At 49.0% G+C, this 25,932-nt stretch overlaps 1 protein-coding gene across 6 annotated transcripts in view; it reads right to left on the bottom strand.

Annotated features, from left to right (window-relative positions):
* Window positions 1–2,651: 2,651 nt before the first annotated feature.
* Window positions 2,652–25,932, bottom strand: part of CUX1 (cut like homeobox 1) — a 204,864-nt gene continuing 181,583 nt past the window's right edge. For 4 of the 6 annotated variants that reach the window (XM_072353955.1, XM_072353957.1, XM_072353958.1 and 1 more), the window contains one exon: window positions 21,926–24,540. In XM_072353955.1, coding sequence (XP_072210056.1) covers window positions 23,826–24,540 — 715 coding nt within the window. In that variant the 3' untranslated portion in view covers window positions 21,926–23,825. Of the gene's footprint in view, window positions 3,181–3,367; window positions 3,433–4,275; window positions 4,357–5,056; window positions 5,114–5,232; window positions 5,317–6,223; window positions 6,341–7,119; window positions 7,233–7,525; window positions 7,593–8,007; window positions 8,145–21,908; window positions 24,541–25,932 lie in introns of those variants that run through there. The other 2 variants (XM_072353960.1, XM_072353959.1) reach the window with 2 other exon arrangements.

Here is a 25,932-nt window from a genome sequence, read left to right as displayed (position 1 = left end):
GAGGAACAAATCCTTTTTAGTTCTGCGAAGCACCTGTAGGATTAAGGCAATGCCGGTTATGTAAGGGGCAGAGAGGGGAAGGTTTGTTAGTGTTATTGTCGTTATTGATTATGTTTCCTTGCTGTCCTTTTACCTTACAGGGCATCACTCAGTGGGGTTTTGGGAGAGGTTTGGGGTGTGGGGGGGACACGGAGCCAGGGTGGCTGTGGGGCCTGGGCTGTGCCTCATCCACATGAACTGTGGGGCAAAGGGGATATACTTAAGTCCTTGATGTAGATGCTCCTCCAGCCTGGGGGATGCCGATGGGGCTTTGCTCAGCGGACCCACTGAGCACCTGCGCCCTTGTGGGGTTATAGGCTGACCCCATTGGGTTCTTTGGGGCATCACATGGCCAGAAAGCGGTGTTTGCCATCAACCTCTTTGGAGATGGCCCTGTGTGTTGGGTATGGCCGAATCCCTGGATAGGAGGAGCTGCTGGTCACCACCACAGGACTGGGAATGTCTCACTGGAATGAGAAATAGGGGAGGGGGGGAGTCACCAATGTGGAAGAGGGAGCAGGAAGAGAGCTGTGAAACCCCAAAGCCCACAGCGATGGGGAACTGGGAGCAGTGCAGGGAAACCCCACCAGGGCCCTCCTGGAGCCTCCCAGCCACCCAGAGAGCAGCACTGACTGCACTGCACTGCACTGCACTGACTGCGCTGCACTGCACTGCACCACACCTCACCGCCATTCCCCTTCTTCCCCTAAAAGACCCCCACAGGTGCACCCCGTGACCCTCCCCTGTGTACAGGGACCTGCAGAGCCCCCCATTCCCTTGTGTCACCTCGCAGCATCGCTCCTCCAGCAGCACAGGCAGCACAGACAGCACTTGCATGGACTGGTGCTTGCAGAAGGGTTTCCATAGCGACCAGCACCCGAAAAGCCTCAGATCCCGGCTGCTCAGCAAGGTGGTGGGGCTGGCTGCCCTGTGTGCCCTCCAGCAGCACGTTGGCCTTGTTGGGCACTGCTTGGCCTCAGGGGGAATTCCTGGGGGTGGCATCTGTGCAACGGGGACAGAGCTCCATGCAATGGAGACAAAGCATCACGCAGTGGGGGCAAGGCATGAGTGCAAGGTATTAGGGATCGACTTCTATACAGTGGGGACAAAGCTCCACTCAATGGGGACGAAGCACCAGTGCACCACGCAGAGGACAAAACATGAATGCAATGGGGGCAAAGCTCCCTGCAACGGGAAAAAAGCTCCGTGCATGAAGACAAAGCTTCACATAGCAGGGACAAAGCACCAATGCACTGCACAGTGGGCACGAGACCCCAGGGCAGCAGGGCCGAAGTTCCACGCAATGGGGACAAAGCTTTACTCAGTGGGAACAAAGTACCAATGCAGCACACGATGGGGAAAACCTTCATGCAACAGGGATAAAACTCCATGCAGGGGCACATGGGGGAACAGAGCAGTGATGTGCAGTGGGGACAAGACACCCTGCTCCGTGCAATGGAAGCTCTGCCAGTAATGCGTGGGCTATGCAGGCTGTGTGCTGCCCCATCTCTGGGCCCAGCTCCAACTCTGAATGAATCAATCAGTCCCTGTGTGGGTGGGGTGGGGGCTCCCTCGGGGTAGGGGTGCTCTGATATTGGGATGATGGGACGTCTGGGGTGCTGGGTGGGTGCAATGTGGGATGGGGCAGCAGCGGAGGCACTGCTCCCTGTGAGGCTACACAGCACTACTGCCAAAAATAACCACAAATGACACAACCACCTATTGATCCCCAGGGCCGGGCTGCACCCAAGGTTAACCCTTTGGGCCCAGTTCCCATATTTCCAGCTGCAGTGCAATGGGGCAGCGGGTGCTGCTGGCTGTGGGTGTCTGCATCGCGTGCAGCCGGCGCTGCGGAGCGCGATCGATTGCAGAGCTCCATTTGCAGAGCACGGACACGGCGCTGCCTCGTGGCTATGGAGACCCAGCACTGCTGCGGTGACAGCAGGAGGAGAAGAGCTGTGCCCCCACCGTGGCCCCCCAAAATGCAGCCAGGGTCTGTGTGAGCAATGTGCAGGTTAGAGGGATACAGACAGCACAGGTTTTCCTTTAATTATTTCCCTGAATGGCTGTCGATACTAATTAAGACTGTTTCCCATAATCAAATTTAAAGCAGCGAGGGAGAGTGGGGGGTCGCTGAAATCCTTCCCTCTTGTGCTGCATTGGGATCAAAGCGGCTTTCAGAGTAAATTAGCAACAAGCTCCCATCTCCCCCAGCAGCTGCAGCACCGAAGGACGGCGACGTCTGAGGGGGGGAAGCCTGGCAACCCTGCAAAAAAAAATAGGACAAAAAAGGAAAATAGGATAAAAATTGCCATTCGTTTCCCTGGTGTAAGGATGTTTGTCAGCTGCTCAGTGCGGATGGGGCAGGGTCGCAGCCCCACACTGCATGGCAATGGGGATGAACATGGGGGTGAGCTGAAGGGAAAAGGATGGGGGAAATCATGGTTAGCCCTGCACTGTCCTCTCACTGCGGGTACTGGGGTTCTGCCATCCCTGGAGCCAGCAGGGCAGACTCCTGGGATCATTGGGGTGGGGAAATAAGCACTGAGATCATCTCATCTGACCGTGCACCTGAGCAAAACATCCCGGAAAGGAAACCCCAAACAACTCACTCAATGCGTAGCTGTTTATTTAATCACTCATCCTGCAGAACTCGACATTATTCGAAATGATTTACGAAGAGAACGAGTGTGAATAGCTGCGGAGGTTTTGCGATTCCAAGCCATCCTATGTAACATCTAAAAAAAGCCAATTGAACCATCCCAGCAAAGCCCCGGCGAGCAGCCCACCCCTCCCTGGATCACATTTCCCAATGGCACAGAGCAAATATCACCACCTACAGCTAACGGGGGAGCGGCCCTACCACCCTGCCTTCAGGTGGCGCTGAGCATCCCATGGCCCCGGCTGCATCCTCGGTGTACCCATCCTCAAAGTGCCGTGGGTTGGTCTTACCCCACACTGGGGCTACTGGTTCCCAACAGGGGTTGAGGGTGCGGCGTTGCCCCCGTCCAACGAAGCAGAAAGCGAAGCGATAGCGAAGGGCCGGATCCTGCTGCAGGAGGAGCGGCGCGGTCAGGCTGTCACTGCCACATGTCACCCCCATCCCCGTTCTCATGGAACTTGTGCAGGTGGTCGGCGAACCTGGGGAAAGGGCACGGCTGGGTTAGGGAGCTCCTGCAGGCATGGGGGGAAGCCAAGAGATCCCATCTTGCTTTCACTCCGCCTTTAGCTGCTTTCCCAACCCAACCCCCCCCCCTCGCTCACAGCACCCAGCTCTGCTTGGACCCCCATTGCCACCCCGGCCCCATCCAGCCCCGCTCACACCCACTTCTTGGCGCAGAACGCAGCGCAGTCCCTGCCCACACTTTCGCTCCAGGCGGTTTTGTAGAGAACCTGAAAAATAAGGAATGCAATGGGGGTGGGTTTGTGTGCAGGTCCCTGCCTGATGTGTCCCCACTATGGCATCCCATCCCCACCATGACATCTCATCCCCACCATGACATCTCATCCCCACCATAACATCTCGTGGCATCCCATCCCTATCATGACATCCCATCCCTATCATATCATGACATTCCAATCCACCACGACATCAAATCCCTTACAATGACATTCCTGCCCCATCATGACATCCTATCCCTACCATGGCATTCTAACCCGTCATGCCATCCTAACCCCATCATGGCATCCCAACCCTATCACAGCATTCCAACCCTATCATGGCATTCCAACCCTATCACGACATCTCACAATATCCCATCCCCACAGAAGCATCCCTTCCTCACCATGACACGACATCCCTCCTCCCTGCAGCATCCCACGACATTCCCATCCCCAGCAGTGCTGCAGGAGCAGCAGCTCTGCCCACTCCCAGGCAGTCTCTCCAAGCCCTTTTGTTTCTAGGTGAAGCCAGATCATCCCAACCATGCAATATTTATGATTATTTTTTTAGGTTACAGCTTTAAACTTTAATGACACTTAACTTTTTATTTTCTATGCTCCTTCCCTCACCAAAATAACACAAGGTTGGATTTACTTTGAGACGATCGGGATAGAAACATTGTTCTGACTTGTCTTTCATCTCGTTTCATCCTTTAATTATTGATGTTGAGATTTCTATATGTTTTTCTTCCCCTTGAAATGATAACTCAGCCCCCAGCAGACATGTGAGCTACGGGATTCTGGGCAGCCCCAGCACTGCTCCACGTGGCCGTGCTTTGCTCCCACCACACTTACCAGGAAGACAAGGCAGTGCAAGAGCAGCGTGTAGAAAAACGCGACGGTGCGAGCGGTCTTGTTGGATAGGATGAGCCTCCCCTGCAGCAAGAGAGGGGATGAAATCCCATTTTGATGTGTGCTAAGGATCCAATGCCTAGCGTGAACTCAAGGCTGTGAACCACAGGGCTGAGCCCCCTGGAAGATGTCAGCCCTTTAGGATACCGTTGGCCATTGACACTGGCTGAGGGTGGATGGAATTGGGTGTCCATCCCTTGGAAAGAGCCAAGCTTGGGATCAACCACAGCCCAGAAAAGCAGCTTATGGAGAACAGATCCTACACTGCCACTTTGTATTCCTTCTGTGAATGCTGGGGATTCATTATGGACAGAAGCAAATTCCCCAAAACACCATGTGGGATTTCTGAGGGTGGCATTAAAACCCACAGATCTCCCACCAAACCAACCCCGTGCTGAAATCATCTTTGCTATTCAGGGCCACGGCGGAGGCTGCTGTAACAAACAAGATTATGTTCTTAAATATTCCCAGGGAGTAACTCCCGTAAGTCAGTTTTTTTGTAAATGCCTCTCATTAATTCTCCGTGGCGCTGGCACACCACCCGATCCATATTCATGCTGGCATTTGCTTGGTTTTTATGCAAATGACAACTTTGCCTTCTTTATATTTCAGCATTCTGTGGCTGCTGCAGGCCAGAGTTAACCTCTGTCGTGCTGGATAGCTGGGGGTCAACACCCCCAAATCCCACACCCCGGGGCAGGGATGGGTCTGCCCCACATCTCACCATGCTCAGCGTGGCTTTGTCCCAGGGACTCAGGCTCAGGTATTTACGCTGGCGCTCCTGCAAAGAGAAGGGTGCACAGAGCTGAACTGGGGGCTGGAAGGAGTGATGTGGGGGATGCAGGTCTGGGAAGGTGAGGTGCTGGTGCAGGTGTGGGCGCATTGTGAGGGGTCCCATACCTTCCTGCTGAAGGAGGAGAAGGGGTCCAGGCGCTCTTCATACTGCGAGGAGTAACGCAGCTCTGTGTCATCCCTGCTGCTGCCCTGTAGAGGTGAAGGCACGATGAGACCCATGGATGGCATGGCCATGTCCCTGTCCCACAACCCTGGACACAGTGCTGCCCTACCCGTCCTCATTGGAAAGAAGTGTCTCAATGGATGGAGTAGTGCATGATCCAATGGATGGACCAGCAGGACCAGTGTGTCCTGAACATCACACCCCATATCCCTGTAGGATGGGCAGGACAAGGAGACAAGGACAGCGGCTTATGGGGAAGAAACCAGTGCTTAACCCCATAGCTACTGCCAGCAGGGCAGATGGTGAGGAAGAGTAAGGAAACCTCTTGACAGAAGGGAACAGTTGGGATGGGCTCAGAGATGGCGGCTCTGCCCTGCCCTCACCAGCACATGGCCACCAGTGGCTTCAAGACACTCAAACCGCACTGCAAGAGGACCTTTAGCAACTATGCCCTTACGTTCTGCAATGCGATACCCCGATGAGGCCAGATCCCGATATAGGGACAGTGAATTCATCAGATCTGGCCTTATTGAATGATCTTTGATGATTATTTTTAACTTGTCACATGCCTGATTAGGTTGTGAATTATGCAACGCGGCGCGCGGGAGCCGTGTGCTCTTTAGCTCATGCTGATGGCATCCAGGGGTTGCCTTGTGGCACAGACAAACATGGGGATGATCTTCCGTGGGAGACACGGGGAAAAATGTCAGAGGGGCCAACCTCACCCCGGCGTGAATGAGACCCAAATAAGGTCCTGTGCAGCTGTGGGAGTCTCCCATCCCCAAACAACATTAAAATGTCCATCAATAACAGGGGAGGTAAGGCAGGGAGGTAGCAGGGGACAGCCTCCTGCTGCTGTTACTGGGATGAATGGGGGGTTTGGGGTCTGCCTGTCTGTGCCCACCCAACTGGAGGACAACCAGCAGCACTCACCCGGCCGGGGTAGCTCTGCAGGAACTTGATCTTCTCGTAGAGCTTGATGTTGTCAGCCCGCAGGTTGTCCAGCTCGCTCTGCAGCGCGTGCACCGTGTGCTGCATCATGCGGTTCTCCTGCATGGGGAGCAGACAGCAGCCAGGTTCAGCCCCTGTGGCACTGTCCTCATATGGGATGCAGAGCCCCACTGCACCTCTGGGGCTGGAAGGTTCACCTGTCTGAAGTCCCTGACGCTAATAGTGCGAGGTGTCCTCAGTGGCACAGCTGCATGGCTCCACTCTTGGTTCAACACAGCCATGCAGTGAGGGTGATGGGATGTGATGGGAACCTGCTCCCCACAGTGTACCCCAATGGGACTCCAAAACAAGGTAGGAGGGGACTTGCTGATGCATCCCTGATGCAGCACCACATTCCTCACCATGCTCTCCCCTCTCAGTACCTCCAACCTCCTGGATCTCAATTAAAATTGCTCCTTGATCAGAACTGTCCTGCTGGCCCAGCCTTGCTTTATTGAAGGACCCGATCCCATGTTGCTATGGGAGCTGCAGAGTCAGCTCTGCCCATATAAGAGGTTCTTTGGAGCCGTCCTTCAACTTCTAGAGCTCTTGGGTGAAACTGCCCCAGCCCACATTCATTATGCGCTCTTTTCACCCAGCAGTCCCAATGCTATGCTGGATGGCCAAACACACGGGGAGGCAAGACAGCCAAGCGCACCCACACCGCAGCAGGGATTTGTACTGCCCTTTGGAGCAACACTGACAGGTGGAAGGTCCTGGTCCCACTAACCCTAGAATGTATATTTCCTACTGCTTGCACTGGCACTGTGCTGATGACAAACCCCACACAGCAGACAAGCAGCCCATCGCAGTGCTCAGGACCCATCCACCCTGCTTACCCCCTCCAGCTCCTGGTTCCTGGCTCGGAAGCGTTCCCTCTGGCTGGAGATGATGGAAAGCAGTGAGTCCACCTGCCCCTCAGGGAACGGGGCACTGGGGGATGGTGGGTGACCTGCGGACAGCAATGAATGTGAAGCAAAACCCAATAAGCATCCACTACCTGCAGCAGCACCTCCCCATTCCATGGGTGCCCTCTATGGGTGCTGGGCTGTGGCCAGGAGGACCAGCAATGCGTGCTGAACACAAAGTGCATCACTATCTCCAGTGAGGGATGTGCCGAGAGGATGCTGGCTGTGTCTGCTTGGGAGCATCTCCATGCTGCTGTCCCCAAGGGGTGAGAGCCCTGCCCACGGCCCCAGGATGGCTCCCACCTGCACCCTGAGCAGTTTTGTGGCTGCCTCTCACCATAGAACAGCGCGGTGGCCTCCTTGATGGGCTCCGGTATCTTCTCCAGGCTGGGGATGGCTGCGCCCTGGGAGAAAGCAGAAGGGATTCAGCATTTCCCATTTGGTGCCTGTCTGGGAGCATCTCTGCTAGATGGGTGCTCAGCAAGGGTCAAGCCAAAGACAATGATGCTTGATCCTAATTGCTGCGGTATTCAACCCTAAAACCTGTCTCTCCATGGGGGGAGAAGGGCTGTATGGCTCTCAGAAGCCATTCCTGACACCTCTCACTTGCCAGCACAATCCTGTATAAGGGCAGGTGGGCAACGGGTGGGAAAATAAAAAGAAAGAAAGAAAATGAGGGAAAACAAAACCCAAAACCAAACAGAAGAAGAGAGAATAGAGGAGGTGATACGACAACCCCATGCCTGCTGCAGGCCCTCCCACATTGGTGGTCATCCCTGGGTCCACCCCAAGTCACGGAGCTGTGAGCCATGTGGTTACCTCTGCGTCTGGACGATGCACGGCGGAGAGGGCCTGGATGGTGCTGAGGTCGTGCTCCAGTTTGGCCACCAACTCCTTCTGCCCTGCCAGCCCCGACACGGCCTCCGTCAGCTGGATCTGCAGCTCCGCACAGCGCACTGCAAAACAGAGCCGGGGCCGTCACCTGGGGCCCGAGGGGACACCAAGAGATGTGGAGTTCCCAACCAGAGTGCTGAAGCTGCCTCACAGGCAGCAAATCCCGTTGTTCCAGGGCTCCATCCCTGCTTCTGGGGGCAGCAGGAGTATATCAGCAGCTCTGAGCTGCTCCGGACAAAGCACCCACTGGGGTGAGATGGGAGACGGGACATCTTTGGTGATGGTCCCTGCCCAGCTTCCAGCAGGGCAACATCCTTCCAGTGTCCCCCAGTCATACCCACCCCCCAAACCACAGCAGCACAAGACCCCAAAAAAGGCCATCCAACCCCAAAGCTGTGCTGGCAGAGCCGTCCCACTGGAGGTCACTATTTCTCAAGAAATGGTGACAGCTCCGATCCCAAAACACGGGTGGTCCAATGCGAAATACTTGCATTGACAAGAGTTGGAAAGAAGAAAACCTCTTCCCTACGGTTAATTATTTAACTGGGTGTTTCTTAAAATTGCCTGTTCACATGTAATTGGGAAGCTCCCGTTAGCCAAAGGAAAGTGGCCGCGATGGTGCGATGCTGCCCCGCTCTTCCCCACTCCCTGCTGATGCTGGAGCAGCTCTGCATCCCCATTTCCTCCTCTACCTTTTTGCTTTCGGGGTGCACAGAGCAGAAGTGCAGTTTGCTTTCTGTTCTCCAGGGAAGTGCATCTCCCACTTTTAAAGAACAACTCGTTCTTCTCTCGTTTCCTCTTTCCCTTGGGGTTCATCTCCACGAAAAGAGAAAAGCAGGGAACCACCTCTAATCCTAAAGCAACTGAAACGGACGGAGCTTCTCTCTGATCCCAGCACCCCATATCTTTGCTTAAGGTTTTTTTTTAATCATAGCTTTCTCTGCCCCAAAGGGCAGCAGCAGGAGCGGCCCCGGCTCAGCTGGGCACTGGGGATGAGCGCTGGATTCCACCTTTGCGTCCTCAGAGCTGCTGTGCTGCCATGACCCAGCTCTGACCCTTCAGATGTGCAAAAGCCTCAAAAGAGAGACAGAGGCACCGCAGAAGATAATGGGACAAAGAAGGTGAAGACCTGAGGAAAATGGGATTTTAAACCCTGTGTCTTTCTCCTCAGGCTTCATTGTCCTTGACTTTTCAGACAACAGAGAAGCCATATCCAACGTGCTACTGCTTTACGAAGGCAATGCAGCAACCGGACAGCTGAGTGTGGACAGAAGCCCCCAGCCCTGCCCCGTGTCCCGCTGCAGAGCTGCCAGCTCCACCTGGTTTGCAGGAAGCATGCAGCGCAGATGGCAGCGGTGCTGCAAACCTTCCCATGCTGTCCTTGGCAAAGTGGTGGGCAGACGGGATCTGCACTGAGCTGTGCCTGGAGAAGAGTGAAGGTCCCTACAACTAAACAACCTCATGGAGATGGTAGCACTGATCAGACACATTCTACATTAAATAGGCACAGCAATCGTGAAGCAAAGATGGAGAAGCCCTACGAGCACATTGTGTGCAGCTCATCGGGAGCGCCCACCAGACCTCGAGTCCCGTGTGGCCGCGGAGCAGTGGCAGCTCGGCCTCTTGCAACAAGCCCCAGTTGGACTCCCTTGGCAAACTGTCCAAAATAAACAGCATCTGTTTTCACAGATGGAGAATATTAAGACATACCAGCAACTTAGTCTGAAGTTATAAGGCCAGACATAAATAAATGAGAGGCAATCTTTCCATAAGATGGTGGCTTGATTACTGAGGATAGAAACAGATGAATAAATCACCTTGGGGGTGGTAGGCTGTAACTTGCTACACATCCATGGGACTGCAGGAACTGCTCGTGTGAATCCTCTTAGCCTGAAGGAAACGGGAGCCGAGTGATACTGTGGAAGGGACCTGCAGGGCAGGAGCAGACATGGGCACTTACTGCAAATTAGCTGGCACTTTGTGAGTTTACACCCTCATCTGCCTGATGGTAACTTTCTAATCTGCCTCCATTACTGTCTGGCATCCCAGGATTTACAGAACTGTAACAAATAATGAGAAACGATGCGGCATGCTTGGAGCTTTCTTTGATAAAGTCTCCTTTCAGAAGTCAACTGAAGTGTATTGAAATCCAGCACTTCAAAGGCTTCAAGTACATTTTACTGACTGGAAGGAAGGAGATGGAAAGATAAGGAAGGCTTGGGAGCCTCGAGCCAAGGCTGAGAGCCAAAGACAGCAGCAGGAACTAGGTCTGCCCTTTGCAGGTCACTGAGCCCTTCCCATGCTGGGCTGCCCTGGATAATGGCCGGGTGCTGAGGACAGTCACTTGGAAGTCAAAATGGTTGCTCTTCCCCATGCGAGGGCTTTTTGGCATCTCTCTCCCATGAAACTTTCCAAGCCAGCAATGTCTCAGCTCCAGTCCTACCTGATGCCGGAGCTCCCAGGTTTATATTTGTATAACAACAACTTAAGGTTCTTGAAATACTTCGCATTGGGCTCTTAAGGAAATCTGAAACTGAATTATTATAGCCCAAAGTCCTGCTCCCTTTCTAGGAGAATCAAAAGGAACTGACCGTGTTCCGCAGCCGAAAGGATGAGCGGGGCAGAGTCCATAGGCTGCAGATTCACTCCTGGATCAACCAGGTCGTCTTTGTCCTCTTTTGATCCCAAGGAACAAAAAAGATCCGAGCAGAAGTTTTTCCCATAACGGGAAGGGTCGTCAAAAGCCTTTTTGTGTTGTACGTCTCAACAGTTCATATTCTATCTTGGCCTTTCTGTAATGTGGGACAGCATTCCTGCGTTGTCCACAGATGCATGAGATCATTTATTCTGTCCTAATGCTCTTCCCTGGGGCTGCTGTTGCTGTGAGCTGTCAATAGGCTGAGAAGCAGGACAAGAAGGCGGGGAATGATTTGGTGTTCCTTTATACGAGGCATCAGAGCCCTCTCACTCAAATCTAGCAGCGTCTTCTCCAATGCAGACCTGTTCAGAAGGAAATGCTGCCATCAGGCTGTAGCCCAGCAGCCCAGCCAAAGTGCCCCTCAGGTTCATCTCATCTCACAGGGCAATGAATAAAGGTCACCATAACCCAAAGGGTGTTAATTCTTCCAAAGATCTCCTCAGAGTGAAGGAAGATACTGGAGATTCAAGCCAAGTGCTCCAGAAAGGCCAGCAACTCTACAGAAGGTGCACACAGATCGGTCTTCTGGGGCATTTTAAAGCAACCTCTCTGGAAAGGGAAGAAAGGTCTCAGAGAGGGAGGAAGGTCAGTCCAGAGCAATCAGATGTTCGTGTTTGCCCAGGAGGCAGATGACAAAAAGGATGGTGACATCCCTCACAGCCACCTGCAGCTCCCGGGCACAATCTGCCCCTTCTTTAGCCACAGGTAGCAGCCCTGGAAGAGCCCCAAGGCCCAAGATTGATCTGAAGATGTGGACAATGAGGAGAATACATCAAGACCTTCAGTGATGTCCTTCAGAGATGCATGCGGGAGATAGGAAGACCTAGATGGCAAGGGCTGGGATGAACAGTAGTGAGGGCAGCAAATCACACTTCTGTGTGCTGCCAAAAAGAAAGCAGAGGGCATTCCTGCTCCCTCCCTTCCTCTGCCCCTTTTTGGGGCGGTGGGAAGGGCTGAGGACTTTCTCCTTCCCTTTTGTCTGGCCCAGACACTCCAAAACAAACAGCCCCCAGGAAGCAGCCACTTCAGCAATCCACCCTGGAAGGAGGGATTTTGTAGGAGAGCGGATTATTTCCAAGGGTATGAAGATAATTACACGGGTAACGAGGAAGAGTTCAAGAAAACAGTTTGAATTTTCTTATCAGTTTTCCATAGCTCGGAGCAAAAAGAAAATAAAATGCTTTGCTATAATCCAATCATGTTTTCTGAAGCCCTCTGTTGGCAAGCACACAATCTCTCCAGCACTCCCATTAAAACAGAAATGCTTTTTGCAATGCAAAGAGGTGGGGCCCAAAAGCACATCATGGGCTGCTCAGCCATGTCTGCTCCCATTGGGATGTATCTGCCCATCATGTCCCCACCTCTTGCTGAGGGCAGGATGGGCCCAAGGCCATTGCCCACCCAACGCAGCACTGATGTAGCCCTGCACCCAAGGAGACTGCAGACCAGGCTTTCTGCCATTGACTCTGCAACTTGTCCAGCACCAGCTCTGTGCTTCCACACCACACTGTTTGCATGGCCACACGTGGCTTTGTTTCCCAGTGCAGTATCACCATACCTAAAGGAAAATGTGAGTTATAACCATACAAATTAACCAAACCGAGGTGTAACGCTTTGGAAGTTTTAAGCTGAAAAGCTTCAGGTGATGATGGTGAAATCATACAATGCAGCAACAGCCATCAACAGTCCGACCGATCACTGAGCAGTAGGAACAAAAGACTGTTTGTTAAGCCCAGAACCTTCACATCCTGTGGAACAAACTGTCAGACACGTCAGAAACAGCAAACACATATTTGCAAAGAAGTTAAGGCATGGTTAATAGTTCTGTTTCCAAGTGAGTTGCTCATAACCAAGGCTGGGAATGGAAGGTGGCAGCACACAAACCCACATTCCCTGCCTGAAAACCAGAGCATTCCAGCTTGAGGTTTGGGCCGCTGGTTTCCAAAGTGGAACTCAACGGCTGGGTGAAGATATCTGGTCCTCACCAACACCAAACTTCAGCTCGCCGCTCTGCAAATACTCAGGACGTTTATAGGAACAACACCTGGAAGGCACTGAAAGAGGAACTGATCTTTACATGCAGTAAAAATAAAGAGCGAGCTGCATATCTGGCAAAATTCCCATTTCTTCCACTTATTAATATTATATTTAAGCAGCTGATCGATGGGCTCGGTGCTCAGCACACCCCCTGCAATCTCACAGCACACGTTTTCTGCCCACCATTCGCACTTGAACATCGCCGGGCAACAACACAAATTGGAAGCTGACACTTCAACGTGGCACTGAATCTCATCCCCACCTCGGGAAAGGATACACAAAAAGTGATCTTCCTTCTCCGACACAACCACAAACCCCATGGAACTCAGCCCCGCTTCTGCCCCACACGGAGCCAAAACCACCAATGTAAATGTTTGCTGCTTGGACTCAGGTCTCACCTTAATAAAGACAGCCCACGCGTGATTGTGTTTGTATAAAAGATATTTACTTCAATTATCACACCTAGGGTGCTAGTGAATAATAATAATAATAATACATCGTGTGAGTTTCATACAGTGATATTGCTTCTCCATATCATATAGGGACCGTTGTACAGTGCTGAGAACAAACATCGTATGGCTAACCAAACAAAGACAGATAAACAATGCCGTTCTGCTGACGGAGGGAGCGCTCCCCGCTACTGCCAGCCATATAAACTCTTAAACTTTTCTTTATGTTCAAACAAATAGCAAGAAATAAAACGTTACAAAAGATGAGTCACAGCAACACAACGTGGGCATCTCGGAGCTACTCGTACAAAAAAAAAAAAAAAAAAAAAAAAAAAAAAAGACTCTTTTTTTCCTTTTTTTTTTTTTTTGTATTTTTTTTGGTCAATTGGGTCTTTGTGAGGATCTTTTTGTTTTTTTTTTGTTTAAATCCGTGATGGTGAATATAACAAACAAGCTCTAAAAAACACCTACGGCTTAGTGCGTTACAGCCCCCAAAATATCAAATACTGCTAAAAATGTAAGACACCACGATACGGCGGGGTGAAAACGGAGCTTATCGCGTCAAAAGGAACAACAGAAAAACAACCAACGTTCTCAGGAAAAAGTACACCACTTTCTGTTTGAGTTCATCTTGTGCTGTGTTAGTAGTCGGGGCATTACAAAGGTCTGCCCATCATCATGGCAAGTAGTTATTGCACAAATGCAGAGAGTTAATTTCTTAATAAAAACAATGACAAAAGGGAACATGAGGGAAACTATCGGAAAAGGAAAAGAAAACCAAACCAAAGCCAACAGAAGAAACGCCATCCCCATCCCCATCCCCATCCCTATCCCCCCCCCCAGCCTCCACCTGCTTTGGGACCCAGAGCCCTGCGCTGCTGAGTGGCAGAGCAGCGCCCGGCTGGTCAGCACAGAACTGCACGGAGCATCCAGACAGCAACAAGCTTTTTCATCTCTTTTGTTTTTCCCTCCCCGTTTTTTAAGGGTTATCCAATTGTTTCCAAAGGGCTCTTTTTTTTTTGTTGTTTTTTTATCCCTTTGCTTTCTAACCACATCACCAAAGGAAAGAAACCTCACGCGGGAATTCACCGGATGGTTTCTAGCCGGACATCCTCGAAAGGCAAAGTGCAAATCTGCATCCAACCCCAGCGCCCCGCAGCAGCCCAGCTCCAGCCCTGCCGCACGCGGGGGATCTCTATTTCACTTTTGCTTTGGCAGCTTTTCTCCCATCCCACCTCTCCAGGGATGATCCTGCCCACTGTCAGGAAGCTGTGCTGAGATCAGCACACCGCGCTCCCAGCCTTCACACCATAGAAGGCTGCTGCTGTGCGATGTAGCCGTTTGATTTTGTTGTTGTTATAAATCCCGACCAACTTCCAATGAGAAGAAAAACCAGCTCTGAATTCAGGAATTCAAACATATGCCAACAGAGATGAACGTCACAGGAAACCAGTCTCTCATTTTACATCAACACCGGAGGAGATGGCAACGTGCTTTGACAAAGGGGCACTGCATCTTCATGACATTCTCAGTAGAGGCTCTAGGAGGCTAAGGGGATTTTCTCTCTGTATATTTTAAGTCTCTTCTCTCACAACGGAGGTTTATTCTCAGTCCTAAATTACTTTAAAACTATTTAAATAATATTATTTATTAGGCATTTAGATAAAATATCTTTAAAAAAAAAAAAAAAGATTGCTCTACGAAACACAACAGGGGCACAATGATATGGATACTCAGACAAGCTGACAGCACCCCACTCCATCCAAGGTCCGCCTGCAGGATATGCATGCTCCTGTTGTGTTTATATCAAATAAAAACAAACCTCAGCAAAGAAACTGATAAAATCAATCTCATAAATAGGAAATGCTCGGTTGTTTTCCTGACAACAAACCACCTCTGTGTACTTCACCTTATGATGCTGTAGAGAGAGCAAGCTTGGAGAATGACACGCGAGTGCTGCTAAAGGGCTGAGGATGCTGGCGGGTGGAAGCCTGTTTGTAACAGCTGGGTTAGGACTGGGATGAACTGCAGTGCCTCACTGCTGCCAACCAGTAAGGATGGCCAATGGCACCAACATGGCACCACAAGCAGCTCCTGAACACTGGCAGCCTGCGAGCACAAACCAGTCAGGTTTTGCTTTATGATCTTAATTTCCAAGCCCACAACCAACCATGTTGCTGGAGCCAACCCAGGCAGGCTTGTTTTTGGGAACCTGAGTTCTCTACGCTGCCACTCGCCTATGCTCACTGGATGGGCCAAAGACCTCCAGATGCAGAATGAGGATTTCTATTGCACAAAGACGTAATGCACAGTGCTTGAAGTGCTCATCAGCAAGGGGACAACTCATCAGCAAAGGGACAACTCATCAGCAAGGGGACAACGAGCGCTGGGCCACGAATCGCACCTTGGTTGGCGCTTCCTTTCCTGCACTAAATGACAAGCAGGTGGCTGTGAATGCTGCAGTCGAGATCACTGTGCTTTAGGTTATTCTCCACGAAGAGATTAGAAAATAAGGCACATAGCTTTCCAAGTATAGAAAGTTTGTTCAAGAGTGAATTTTAGGAAAGTAGCAAGAACTGAAAACTCAACGGGAAATGCGTTAGCGTACAGAATCCTGACGAGACGCCTACTGAATCAGAACAAAGCATTCCAAACTAAACTAAACTCTTCTCATCCCCCACTCCCTGCAGGTGGAAGGAACTGGAAGCCCTGATGGAGGACAAAGAGCAGGACACAGAGGTGACCATGCCAACTGCCCGCACGCTGCCCCTCGAGCCGGAGCTCGGGTACCGCTGTGCAAGCATCCAGAGGTAACCAGGTACTTTGGAAACACTTTTAAAGCTAGCAATAATTTACTCACATAGACCATACGTTAAAATAGTAGGAGGACTCTAAGGGAAGCTAACAAAAGCCAGGGAAGTCTGACTGAGGGACTGATTGTAGGGAAACTTTTCATTGCTTGGGGATAGATTGTACTTCAGAGCAAGACAAGTGCCAAGTTTTACTTCTCTTCCAAACACAGACCTCTGAGAGGGATGGTGTAACAGAATTTCAGTCTCATTCCGAAAAGTACTTGAATATTCACCTCAGGGAGAGCAAGAATGAGCCACGTGCTCATATTTGTTACTCAGCTTCATGTACACATGGGCTGTTTTTGCAGTTGTTTAAATACACGGCAAAACTCCGTGCCTTCCCACTGTACACAGAGACAGAAGAACACATGTGACTTGTGCGAGTGTCCAGCACATGAATTTCCTGCAGGCCGTACTGAAGGGGGATGTTATAGACATGGACTGACTCCTGATTTTGAACCCCCCAGCTCTGGCACATCTCAGAGCCTTGGCATTATTTTTATGTATTCCGAGCATGGTCTTTTTCCTACCCAGTTTAGCTAAACCCGTGTGTCTCAAGAAATCCGTCCACTCCAATGGATAATTCTGCATTTACAACATGGAACTTGTCTGACAACTGGGAAAACAGCATCCTATGCATGATAATACAGCTTGGTTTTCTGCCTCCGCTCACCTGTGCCCCAAATGATTTCATGTATCTGGCTGCAGCACTTCTACTGATGCCAAGCACGTAAATGCTACACACACAGAGGGGCTTCCCCCTATGGAAACATGGACATGCAGACACTTAACAACTCCTAAAAATGTCTATTAATTACCCGCATAGACGGAAGATGACAACGCAACTCAACGCTGTTATTCCTGTTACCAACAGAGAGGCTGTGCTGCTATGAACATCGTTACACATCACACAGTAACCATGTCACCAGCAGCTCTGTCACCCACGAGCAGGAGCTCCTGGCCCTCTCCACTCCCATGTGTCTTTGGATGAGTACCACGTCATACAAGTAGCTCTATGAAGGAAACTCAAAGACGTGATGTCACGGGGTTTGCAGACATCCACTGCATCTCCTGCACTGTTTTGCTATGGTTAAGACTTTAACCTGCACATGACTGTTTCAACAAACAAGCAGTACCACGAAACCAACAGCTTTAGTGTTACCTTATCTACAGAACTGTGACAAAACTCCTCTACTGGCACCCACGGAAATAAAGCAAATGTGAACGATGGCAGAAACTGTCCTTTGTGGAATGGCTGGACAAGGAAAAACACCATAATCTCATTAATTTTATAAAGCAGACGTTTCATTTTAAAGCACTTTTGTGCCTGAGCATGTCTGTGACCAGCAATGAGAAACCAACACCGGACATCAGATCTTACTTAAATTTCATTCACAAAACAGCTGCAGAAATGCAAACTTCCCTGGGCAGGCAGGGCTGCCACACGGAGGGTTTGGGGAAAGCAGGCGTGCAGCCTGGCTGGGTCCTTGGCTGCACCAGAGGCTCCTGCTGCTAAACACCGCAATGAACGACTTCCTCCTGCTGGGAAACAACCTTCCATCCAGCAACTGCATCACAGAACCGCTCGACCGGGGGAAATCATCCCTGAGGAGGAGATGGCACCACTCACACACCTATTTTTAAGGCTTTTTTGGAAACTCAAGTGCACAGCCTAATGCTAACCTTCTCCAAAAGGATAAACCTCACCTTTGGAGCAGAGAAACTCGATCTACTTGCATATTCACAGGGCAGGGTAGAGGACATGACCTGGTCACGTAGGACAGATTGGTCCCTAGGCATAGCACAAAGGGCTTGTCTTGCTTTGAAGATCCTTAGTAACTTCATTTTACACATGGCATGCTCAATACAGCCTACAAAAAGGGAGGAAAGATTTAATTCATGAAATAATATTTCTACATGTCAAAGCTCAAATGCATACAGGGAAAGAGACAAGGACCACGCGGTCACTCCTTCAACTCAGAAAGCTGAAAGTCAGAAAAGAAACTTAAGATTTTGTGCTTTAAAAGCCAGTGATTGCCATTTAAAACCATCTGGCAAAGATTTTAAACAGCTGGGGAAAAAAAATAATAATACTTTGCTGAAACAGAATTTTTAAATTCTCTATTTAAAAAAAGAAAAAAAAAATAAAATTGATTGTATATGCAATGCAAAGGAAGAAAACGCTGATGTTCCAACAGTGGGGCAGCAGAAAGTGCAAGAGGAGCGGAGCAGCCAACATGTGGGGGAGCTGAATGGCTGTTCCATCCACGTGAGCCACACTGAGCACTAAGAGATGCAAGCAGCTTGTCCCATCACCCCAGGACAGACTGCATTTGTGTCTGTGAACGTGAAATCAGGTTCCCCCACCTAAGAACCAACTTCTCTCTTCATCCCCTTTTTCTGATAGTCTTCAGTGAGCGCCCACAACACAGGGCTCAGCCACACAGCGGCTCTGAGATAGGAAACATTCTAGGATAAATATGCTGATGAAGATGTAATAGGAGAGCCCTTAAGATCTGTGTTAGAAAGACACAAATGAAGCAAAAATAGTGCCCTCCATCAGCACACAACAAATCACTACGTATAAGTACTGCTCTCTTTGCACCTTTGCTAAAGGCACTGCTCCGGCTCACTGCAGCCATTTGGACTCGATGATCCCTGGGGTCCCCTTCCAACTCAGGATATTCCACGGTTCTATCATTTCAGCTGAAATAAACTGGTTTGGATTTAAGTGCAAAGAAATGTTCAAAACCAGCTCATTTGTATTACTTTGTCAGGCTTCCCTCAGCTCTGTTTTATGTAAACCTCTGGAGTTTGAGAACGATGCACTCGTTAGCTCGCTATTCCTCTAATTAAACAACTGAAAAACAGCCACTCTTCAGTAATCGGACAGAGAATATTGCATAGAATTCTGCCATGTTTGTTAACCCCCTTCTCTTCAGCATTCCCATACGAACAAGTTAGATAGAAACAATGCAAGGATCTTTCACCTCATGAGAAAGGCACATGTGTTTTCTTCTCTTTAACTGTACGACAAGATTTTCTTATTACAGCAAGGAGTTCTTACTAAAAGATTCAATAATTCATGGTACAGACAGAGCGTGCTGATAGAGGTTCCTTTAAGGAGTGGCTCTACTTACAGACATTTACAGATGAATAAACAAAATGCTCACATTTTGCAGCATCAACAACTGCAATTAGAGACATTTCTGCCAATTATAGTCTGAAATCTGTACCCTCAAAACCAGAAGCATACTGACAGTCCCATGCACGACCCCTCTCCGAGGGATTCTCTTCCCCAGCTTTCAGCCAAAGTATCAGACCTGCCTCCTTCCCCAGCCATCCAGAGAGAAAAACAACAAGTTTTGCTGCAGTGGAAAGCTATTTTTTGTTACAATAGCCCAGGCCTTTCACCCACAGCTTCAGTAAGAACATGGAATTGGAAACGGAAAGAGAAAATATTTTTCAAGAACCTCAAGATCAAACCAGACTCTGGGATTATGGGTTTTCTGCAGTCTGTGCTTTCATCCACTGGGATAAGAAACGTGGGCAGTGAGAGCCTCATCCCCAGGCTCCGTGCTCTACAAAGCCATCGTGCCATGGGACAGCCCCCAGCCCACGTCCCGAAGTGCCACCTCTCGCCTTCCTGTGACCGAAGAACACAAAAAGGCCCAGTGCTACTCTTTGGCATGTCCTCTCCTACTGCTTTTTTATCCTCTTCTGTCCATCAAGTAAAAAAATGACCTGGATATACATTTCCCTAGAAGCGTTACCTTCAAACGCCGCACTAGATAAGAAATACAGCTAACATCATTCAGCGTTGCTGAAGTTAAAAGTCTCCAAACCTGGGAGGTCTCGGACTGTTTGGAAAGCCAGTAGGTGGCTCATCTCCAACAAGAGAAATCTCAGCAGTAGTACAAGCGAATCCATTTTACTTTCCACCGGAACAGAAAAGCAGCTGCAATCTTGGCTAAAAACAGGGAACCGAAAGCTGGGCACATCACTTCGACTCTATGAGCTCGGCTGGACGCTGTGGGTCTGCCGTGCCCCTACACAACATGGTCACAAAGGAACCAGAGTGACGCCCGGCTGGGGCACCCCCGGAGCATCTCAGCAGGCTAATCCACATTCAATGCAGATCGTTACATACGAAACAACAAAAGGAGCTAAGTCATCAATAAAGTGCCAAAAATATCGGAAATACTGACAGCATTTTATTTGATTAATTTTGTAATAGATAGCAGTGACAACCCTTGGCGGGATGGAGTGACTTCTGACTTACGAATGCTGTCTTTATCCAGCAAAATTACATGATTCAAATGTAATAATGGAGCTCAGAATTAACAGTTAGTGTTATTAAAGAAACATTTCCTCAAGGGCAAGCTACAGATATGCTTTTAAAAAACCATTATAGCATTAAAAACCGGGTAGACACTAAAGAACCCTAAAGAACCATCGGGAGTCTGAAAAGCAACCCAAAAACAAACAGGAAAAGAAAAGATACAAGTTTCAAGGCACTTACGTATTGCTTATTAAGAAGAGAGATTGACCTTAAATGCTGCATTTGTGTTCAACCTGTGAATACAGTTCTGCTGTCGGATGATGCAGCAAGAGCTCTCAGTAAGCATTGTGGAATGCAATTAGATAGACACAGGCACAAGAACAGTTTGGGGAATATTAATTTAAAAAACAACAACAACAAATCATCCGACAGAACAAAACCCTCCCTGTTGAGAAAGCCGAGAGTAACCGCTTGGCTGCATCAAGCACCTGGATCTCCAATCAGCAGACAAGGACAGCAGAACCAGACTGGCAAACGGATTGCCCAGAATTAATTAAAAAACCCAACCTGAACCGAATAACAACAAACAACAACAACAACAATAAAAGACCGTAAGAAAATATCTGTGTCTTCTGGTCAGAAGCTTTGCTTCGTGGCTGAAGACACACCTTGTTGTGACTCGTATTAAGGTATGTGCACTTCTACCAGGACGTGCATTTACAGGCGGAGCTGTGCTTTGTAAGTCACACCACTGCACAGGTACAGAGAGGTACCGCTCTGCATCACCACGCTGCTTCCCCCGCTGGCCGTTCCCGTGGGCTTAACTGCACTCAGATAAGAAGCTGGAATCGCTCCCAGCGCTGTCACACGCCAGTGTTTGCTATTACAAACCATCTCCTCAGCTCATCACAGAAAGGGGCGGTTGCTCTCTCTGTTCCTCAGTCTGAGTTCTGCATCACAAGTCCCCAGCTACCCAAGGAGGTATCCTGAGACAGCTAGCAGTGGAAATAGGAAACGAGTCCCTGCCTTTCAGCCTCCTAGAGCCTTCTTCCCTCAATCATGAAAAGGATTGGTTTTAGTGTACTGATTCTCAATTGGTGACACTTGCACTACGTGCTGCTGTTGCATGTTAAGAGACTGTAAATGAAATACATACGTTCTAAAACATCATGCAAGAAATGTGGTTTCACATCTTACAGTCAAAAATCCTACTAATGAATTAATACAAGCACACTGAGGTGTAATATTGGGAACATACCTTTAAAGTCGGAACTCCTCTCCCCGTCCCTCCCTCCCCCAGAATCAGAAAAGTAATATTAATTAAACTTAAGAAGTAATGAATGCACCATTAAAGTGTCATCAAAAAGATGCTGACCTAAGACAAAAGTTCAATGATACACAATACGGTCAAAAAGTCTTCAATCAATAATATACAGTATGACAACTACATCTTGTAAATTATACCCAATACTGCCGGCAGTCTATCCCTCTAAAGAATATTTGCCCCCTTTCATCCCTTCCTAACAATCAGATAATAAAATACAGCACCTATAAATAAGCAAAAAAAAAAAAAAAAATTAAAAAAAAAATTATATATATATATATTTATATATATATATATATTCCGAAATCATCTATTGTTAGTTTTAAAGATATGGCAATAAAGGAGTCTAAATTAGCAAACTTGTAGAAGCCATAACTGATAAAACAGCTTATTGAAAAAAGGTGGCAGTAATGCACTCTATGTGTGCACAAGTACGTAAGAAAATACACAGACGTATAAAATTGCACGCACACACTCACGCACACACGTCCTTCCACACACCTCTATGCTCACGCATATACATATAGACAACAGGAGGAGTTAGAGACAAGTTAGAATTTGATTTGTACTTTGATCAGCCCTAACCTGTGCATAAAACAATGGCGAAAGGCTGCATTTCTGCGGGGCAGAACGGGCGAGATCGGGACTGGAGAGCATCAACGTTTTGGTTTGGAGTTTGGGCTCCTTCCGCCCTGGTAAGAGCCTGTCTGGTCATTGCCATGTACTATTCCTCCACATAAAAACAAGCTTCCCACAACTAAAACGTATTTAAAATCAGTGCTTGCGGTGGGAAGAGAGTCAGTAAATGGCCACCTACAGCAGGAAAACGTCTCCATCTGAGGCAGCTCCCGTCCCCTTAGTGGTGTGACAGCAGTCGTACACATGAACTACGCTTCCCTCGGCTCCAGGTAAGGTGAAAAGTCGGGTCACGGAGCGTGTCCCCGAAGAAGCAGGCTGAAATGTTACTGGCCGACGTGTTTTGAGCAATCTGACTTGGCTGAAAGGAAATCCTGTGCACTACGACCCAAGTGAAATGATCAAGTACATGCTGTTTCTAAGTTGTCTCCCAAACCTCCCAGATATGAGGTCTGATCAGCGTGCTCTGTGGTTAGAGGTTAAAAAGCAGATTATAAAATACCTAGATTCAGATTTACTTTTTTTTTTTCTTTTCTTTTCTTTTTTTTTTTTTGTCCTGATTTGGCCTAAAATGGAGTGTATTAAACAAATCCCGGCCTGCAAAAGACCAGAATCAGTTAAAGCTATGAAACAATGTGCACTACGTGTCAATATTCTATTTCACTTACAAGAAAAACACTAAGTCAGCTACCACAAATTAAGATATTTTCCTGACGTGACTTTTTTTTTCCTTTTCGTTTCGTTAAAAAATACGTGGAGTAAATGTGTTCTTTCTTTTTAATTCAAAGCTTCAAACAAAGAAGATTCTTTTCTTTCCTTGAAAATACGTAGGAATCCAAACTAGTGTGTTTAGAGTCGGTTGACTGTGCAATCTCTTAGTGGCAACTGAACAGCTACAAAAAAAACCTTTTTTGTGTTTTTTTTTTTTTCTTTTTCTTTTTCTTTTTGTTTTTTTTTTCTGAAAAATCTCCCCCCCCCCCTTTTTTTTTTGTTTTTTGTTTTTTTTTCCTGGTTTAAGAAGATAATAATAGTGTCTTATCGCTCTGTAGCCATTAGATGGCAGATAAAAAGCCCCCTTTTAATACGTGGGTTCGATTTTTTTTTCTTTTTTAAAACGTTTTGTTTTTTTTTCTTTTTTTTTTTCTTTTCTTTTTTCTTTTAAAGCCCACACCGAAGGGGAGGGCACAAGGCAAAGCTGGATGAGTTATTCCAGAAACCGTGGAAATCACTTAGGGCAATAATAAAAACACTTCAGGGTACAAAAAAGCTCGACTACACATTTCAGTTTTCTTCCTCGAAAACACAAACATAAATTGGGCTTAACGCTCCTTTTGTTTTCTATATGCACCTTGGCCTATGGCGTTTTTGCCCTGTGGCCCGCAGGGCGGATAAGTGCGCAACACAATAAAACCAGTAGAGGTCCAGTTTCACTTCCCAGCTCTCCAGAGTTGGGCGAGTTTTAATCTCAAAACTCCCACTCGGCAGCCTCCTCCCGGCTGGCGGCCTTCTCCAAGCGGTGGATTATGTTGTTCAAGTTTGCGGCTTTCTTTTTCCTCAAGGAGCTGTCTCGTGTGTTCCTGGAGCTCGCGGCCTCGGAGAAGCTGAACAAGCTCTGCAGAGAGTTGGCTTTCTGCGAGCCTGCGCCCGGCGTCGAACTCGTACTTGGCACGCTGGAGCTTTTCTCTGAATCCTTTGACTTGTAGGAGCTCTCCCCTGTAAGGACTGAGGTGGAGGCAGCTGAGGTAGAGGCATCCCCTTCCGTGCCGGAGCTGGGCAGTGTCTCCGGAGCTTCTCCCTGGCGCTGACACCCCGTCGGAGAGCCGTGGCGCGGCGCTCTGGGCCTGCCCTCGTCGTCAGTGTCCTCCAGGCCCTCGGCCGCCGTGAGCAGCGGCTCCCCTCGCTCCGTGGGCCGGGCGCCCGGCGCTGCCTCTTCCCCAGCCTCCAGAGCCGACTCCGCTTGCCCTCCCTGAGACTTTGTGGTTGCATTGCTGTACTCGTCCGCCTCCGGACCGCTCGGCTTTCCTTCAGGTGGGCCCTCCGCGTCCACGCCGTCGCAGCTGTCTCCCTCCGAGCTGTGGGCGGCTCTGCTGCTTCGCGCCGAAGGAGAATCGCTCGACCCGGCCTGGCTCTGGCTTCCCGCTTGGATCTCCTCAATGAACAGCTCCCGGCGGATGCGAGACCTGGGGGGACAGACGAAAGGGACGGTGAGTGCTGCCATGTGCAGTTAGCCTGCGTGGTGCTGGGTTGTCATCAGAGAAGCACCGAGTTGGAAGGGACTCCCACGGGTCACCTGGTCCGACCCCCTGCACTGCACAGGGACACCCACGGCTCCAACAGGTGCTCGGAGCCCCATCCAGCCCGACCTTGACTCCAAGCAACCCATTTACTTTAACAACCAGCCCTTCTAATAACCACAGCAGGCACTGCGGAATGAAGCAATATGTAACATTTTACGTAGATGAGAATCAATTTGTAATAATACGACCGGTGAAAAGCAACGTAAGAATTTTTCCTTTATGATTTTAAATCAAGTAACACTCATAATTTCATGCTGTATTTTTACAGCACTGGATGCAGTTTCATGGACAGAGATGAAAGGTTCTGCAGTCTCCCATTCTCACTGGAAGCCTGACATCAGGAACACGAACGTTTACAACACTCTGGACCACAAAAGAGACGATTTTAAAACTATGAATACATTTCTACTAGATCCAGAGGAAAACAGCTTATAAATACAAAAGAATTCAGACTTCTCTAGAAGTCAGACACAACTTGTTTAAACATAAAAGAAACGAGGAAAAAAAAAAATCAGGGGAAAAACAGCCACCAAGCAGAAAACAAGATGAAAGTCCGTCGTTCTGAAAGGCCTCCGGGGAAGCAGCGCCTTGTGACAGGTTGTCAGTCTAAAAGCCAGTCTGACTTCTGTCTTATTTTTTATTTACAAAATCGATTTCAGAACACGACTGGTGACAAGGCAAGCAGTGCGTTTCAAGGGAATTAACGCACTCCACATGTGGCTGAAACTGCCTGGCGTTCCACCCCCTGCCTCCTGTTACTGGAAGCACGCAATAATCCCCCAAACACACTGCCTAGGCCACCAGCAGGAAAGCAAACGACCAATGCTCAGGCCCCAGTTTGCAACCAAGAGGGAACCTCCGTGACCCGTGATAAGGGATGAGAACACAGGCCAGCAGAACTTGATCTTTCACTTCTGTTTCTATCAGGAAGGACTGCTCAGGGTCCCGCAGTTCACAAGTGGAACGCTGTCCCACAGATGGCTGTAAGAATCCTCAGTTTATTGCTCATCTTGCCACCAAAAGCAGCACAGGATGGAAAGAAAACAGCAATGAATGCAAACACCAACTGAATACTGCTTTGGAAGCTAACGATATTATTGACTTACTTGAAATGCAAGAGAGTATTTCAGCACTACTTGCTGATGCCACAGTATTGAAGGATTTAGAGGGTCTGTAATTTTCCCTAAGAGAGTATTTTTCACCTAATAGAGGACCACAGGTGCTAGCATTAATTTTCTATTACCATCAGTTGCATGCATGCTGGAACATCAATCC

This window comes from Excalfactoria chinensis, chromosome 19 (assembly GCF_039878825.1).
Source record: "Excalfactoria chinensis isolate bCotChi1 chromosome 19, bCotChi1.hap2, whole genome shotgun sequence".
Taxonomy (NCBI): domain Eukaryota; kingdom Metazoa; phylum Chordata; class Aves; order Galliformes; family Phasianidae; genus Excalfactoria; species Excalfactoria chinensis.
Note: the sequence above shows the minus strand (reverse complement) of the source record. Positions and strands in the feature narration are given on the sequence as shown.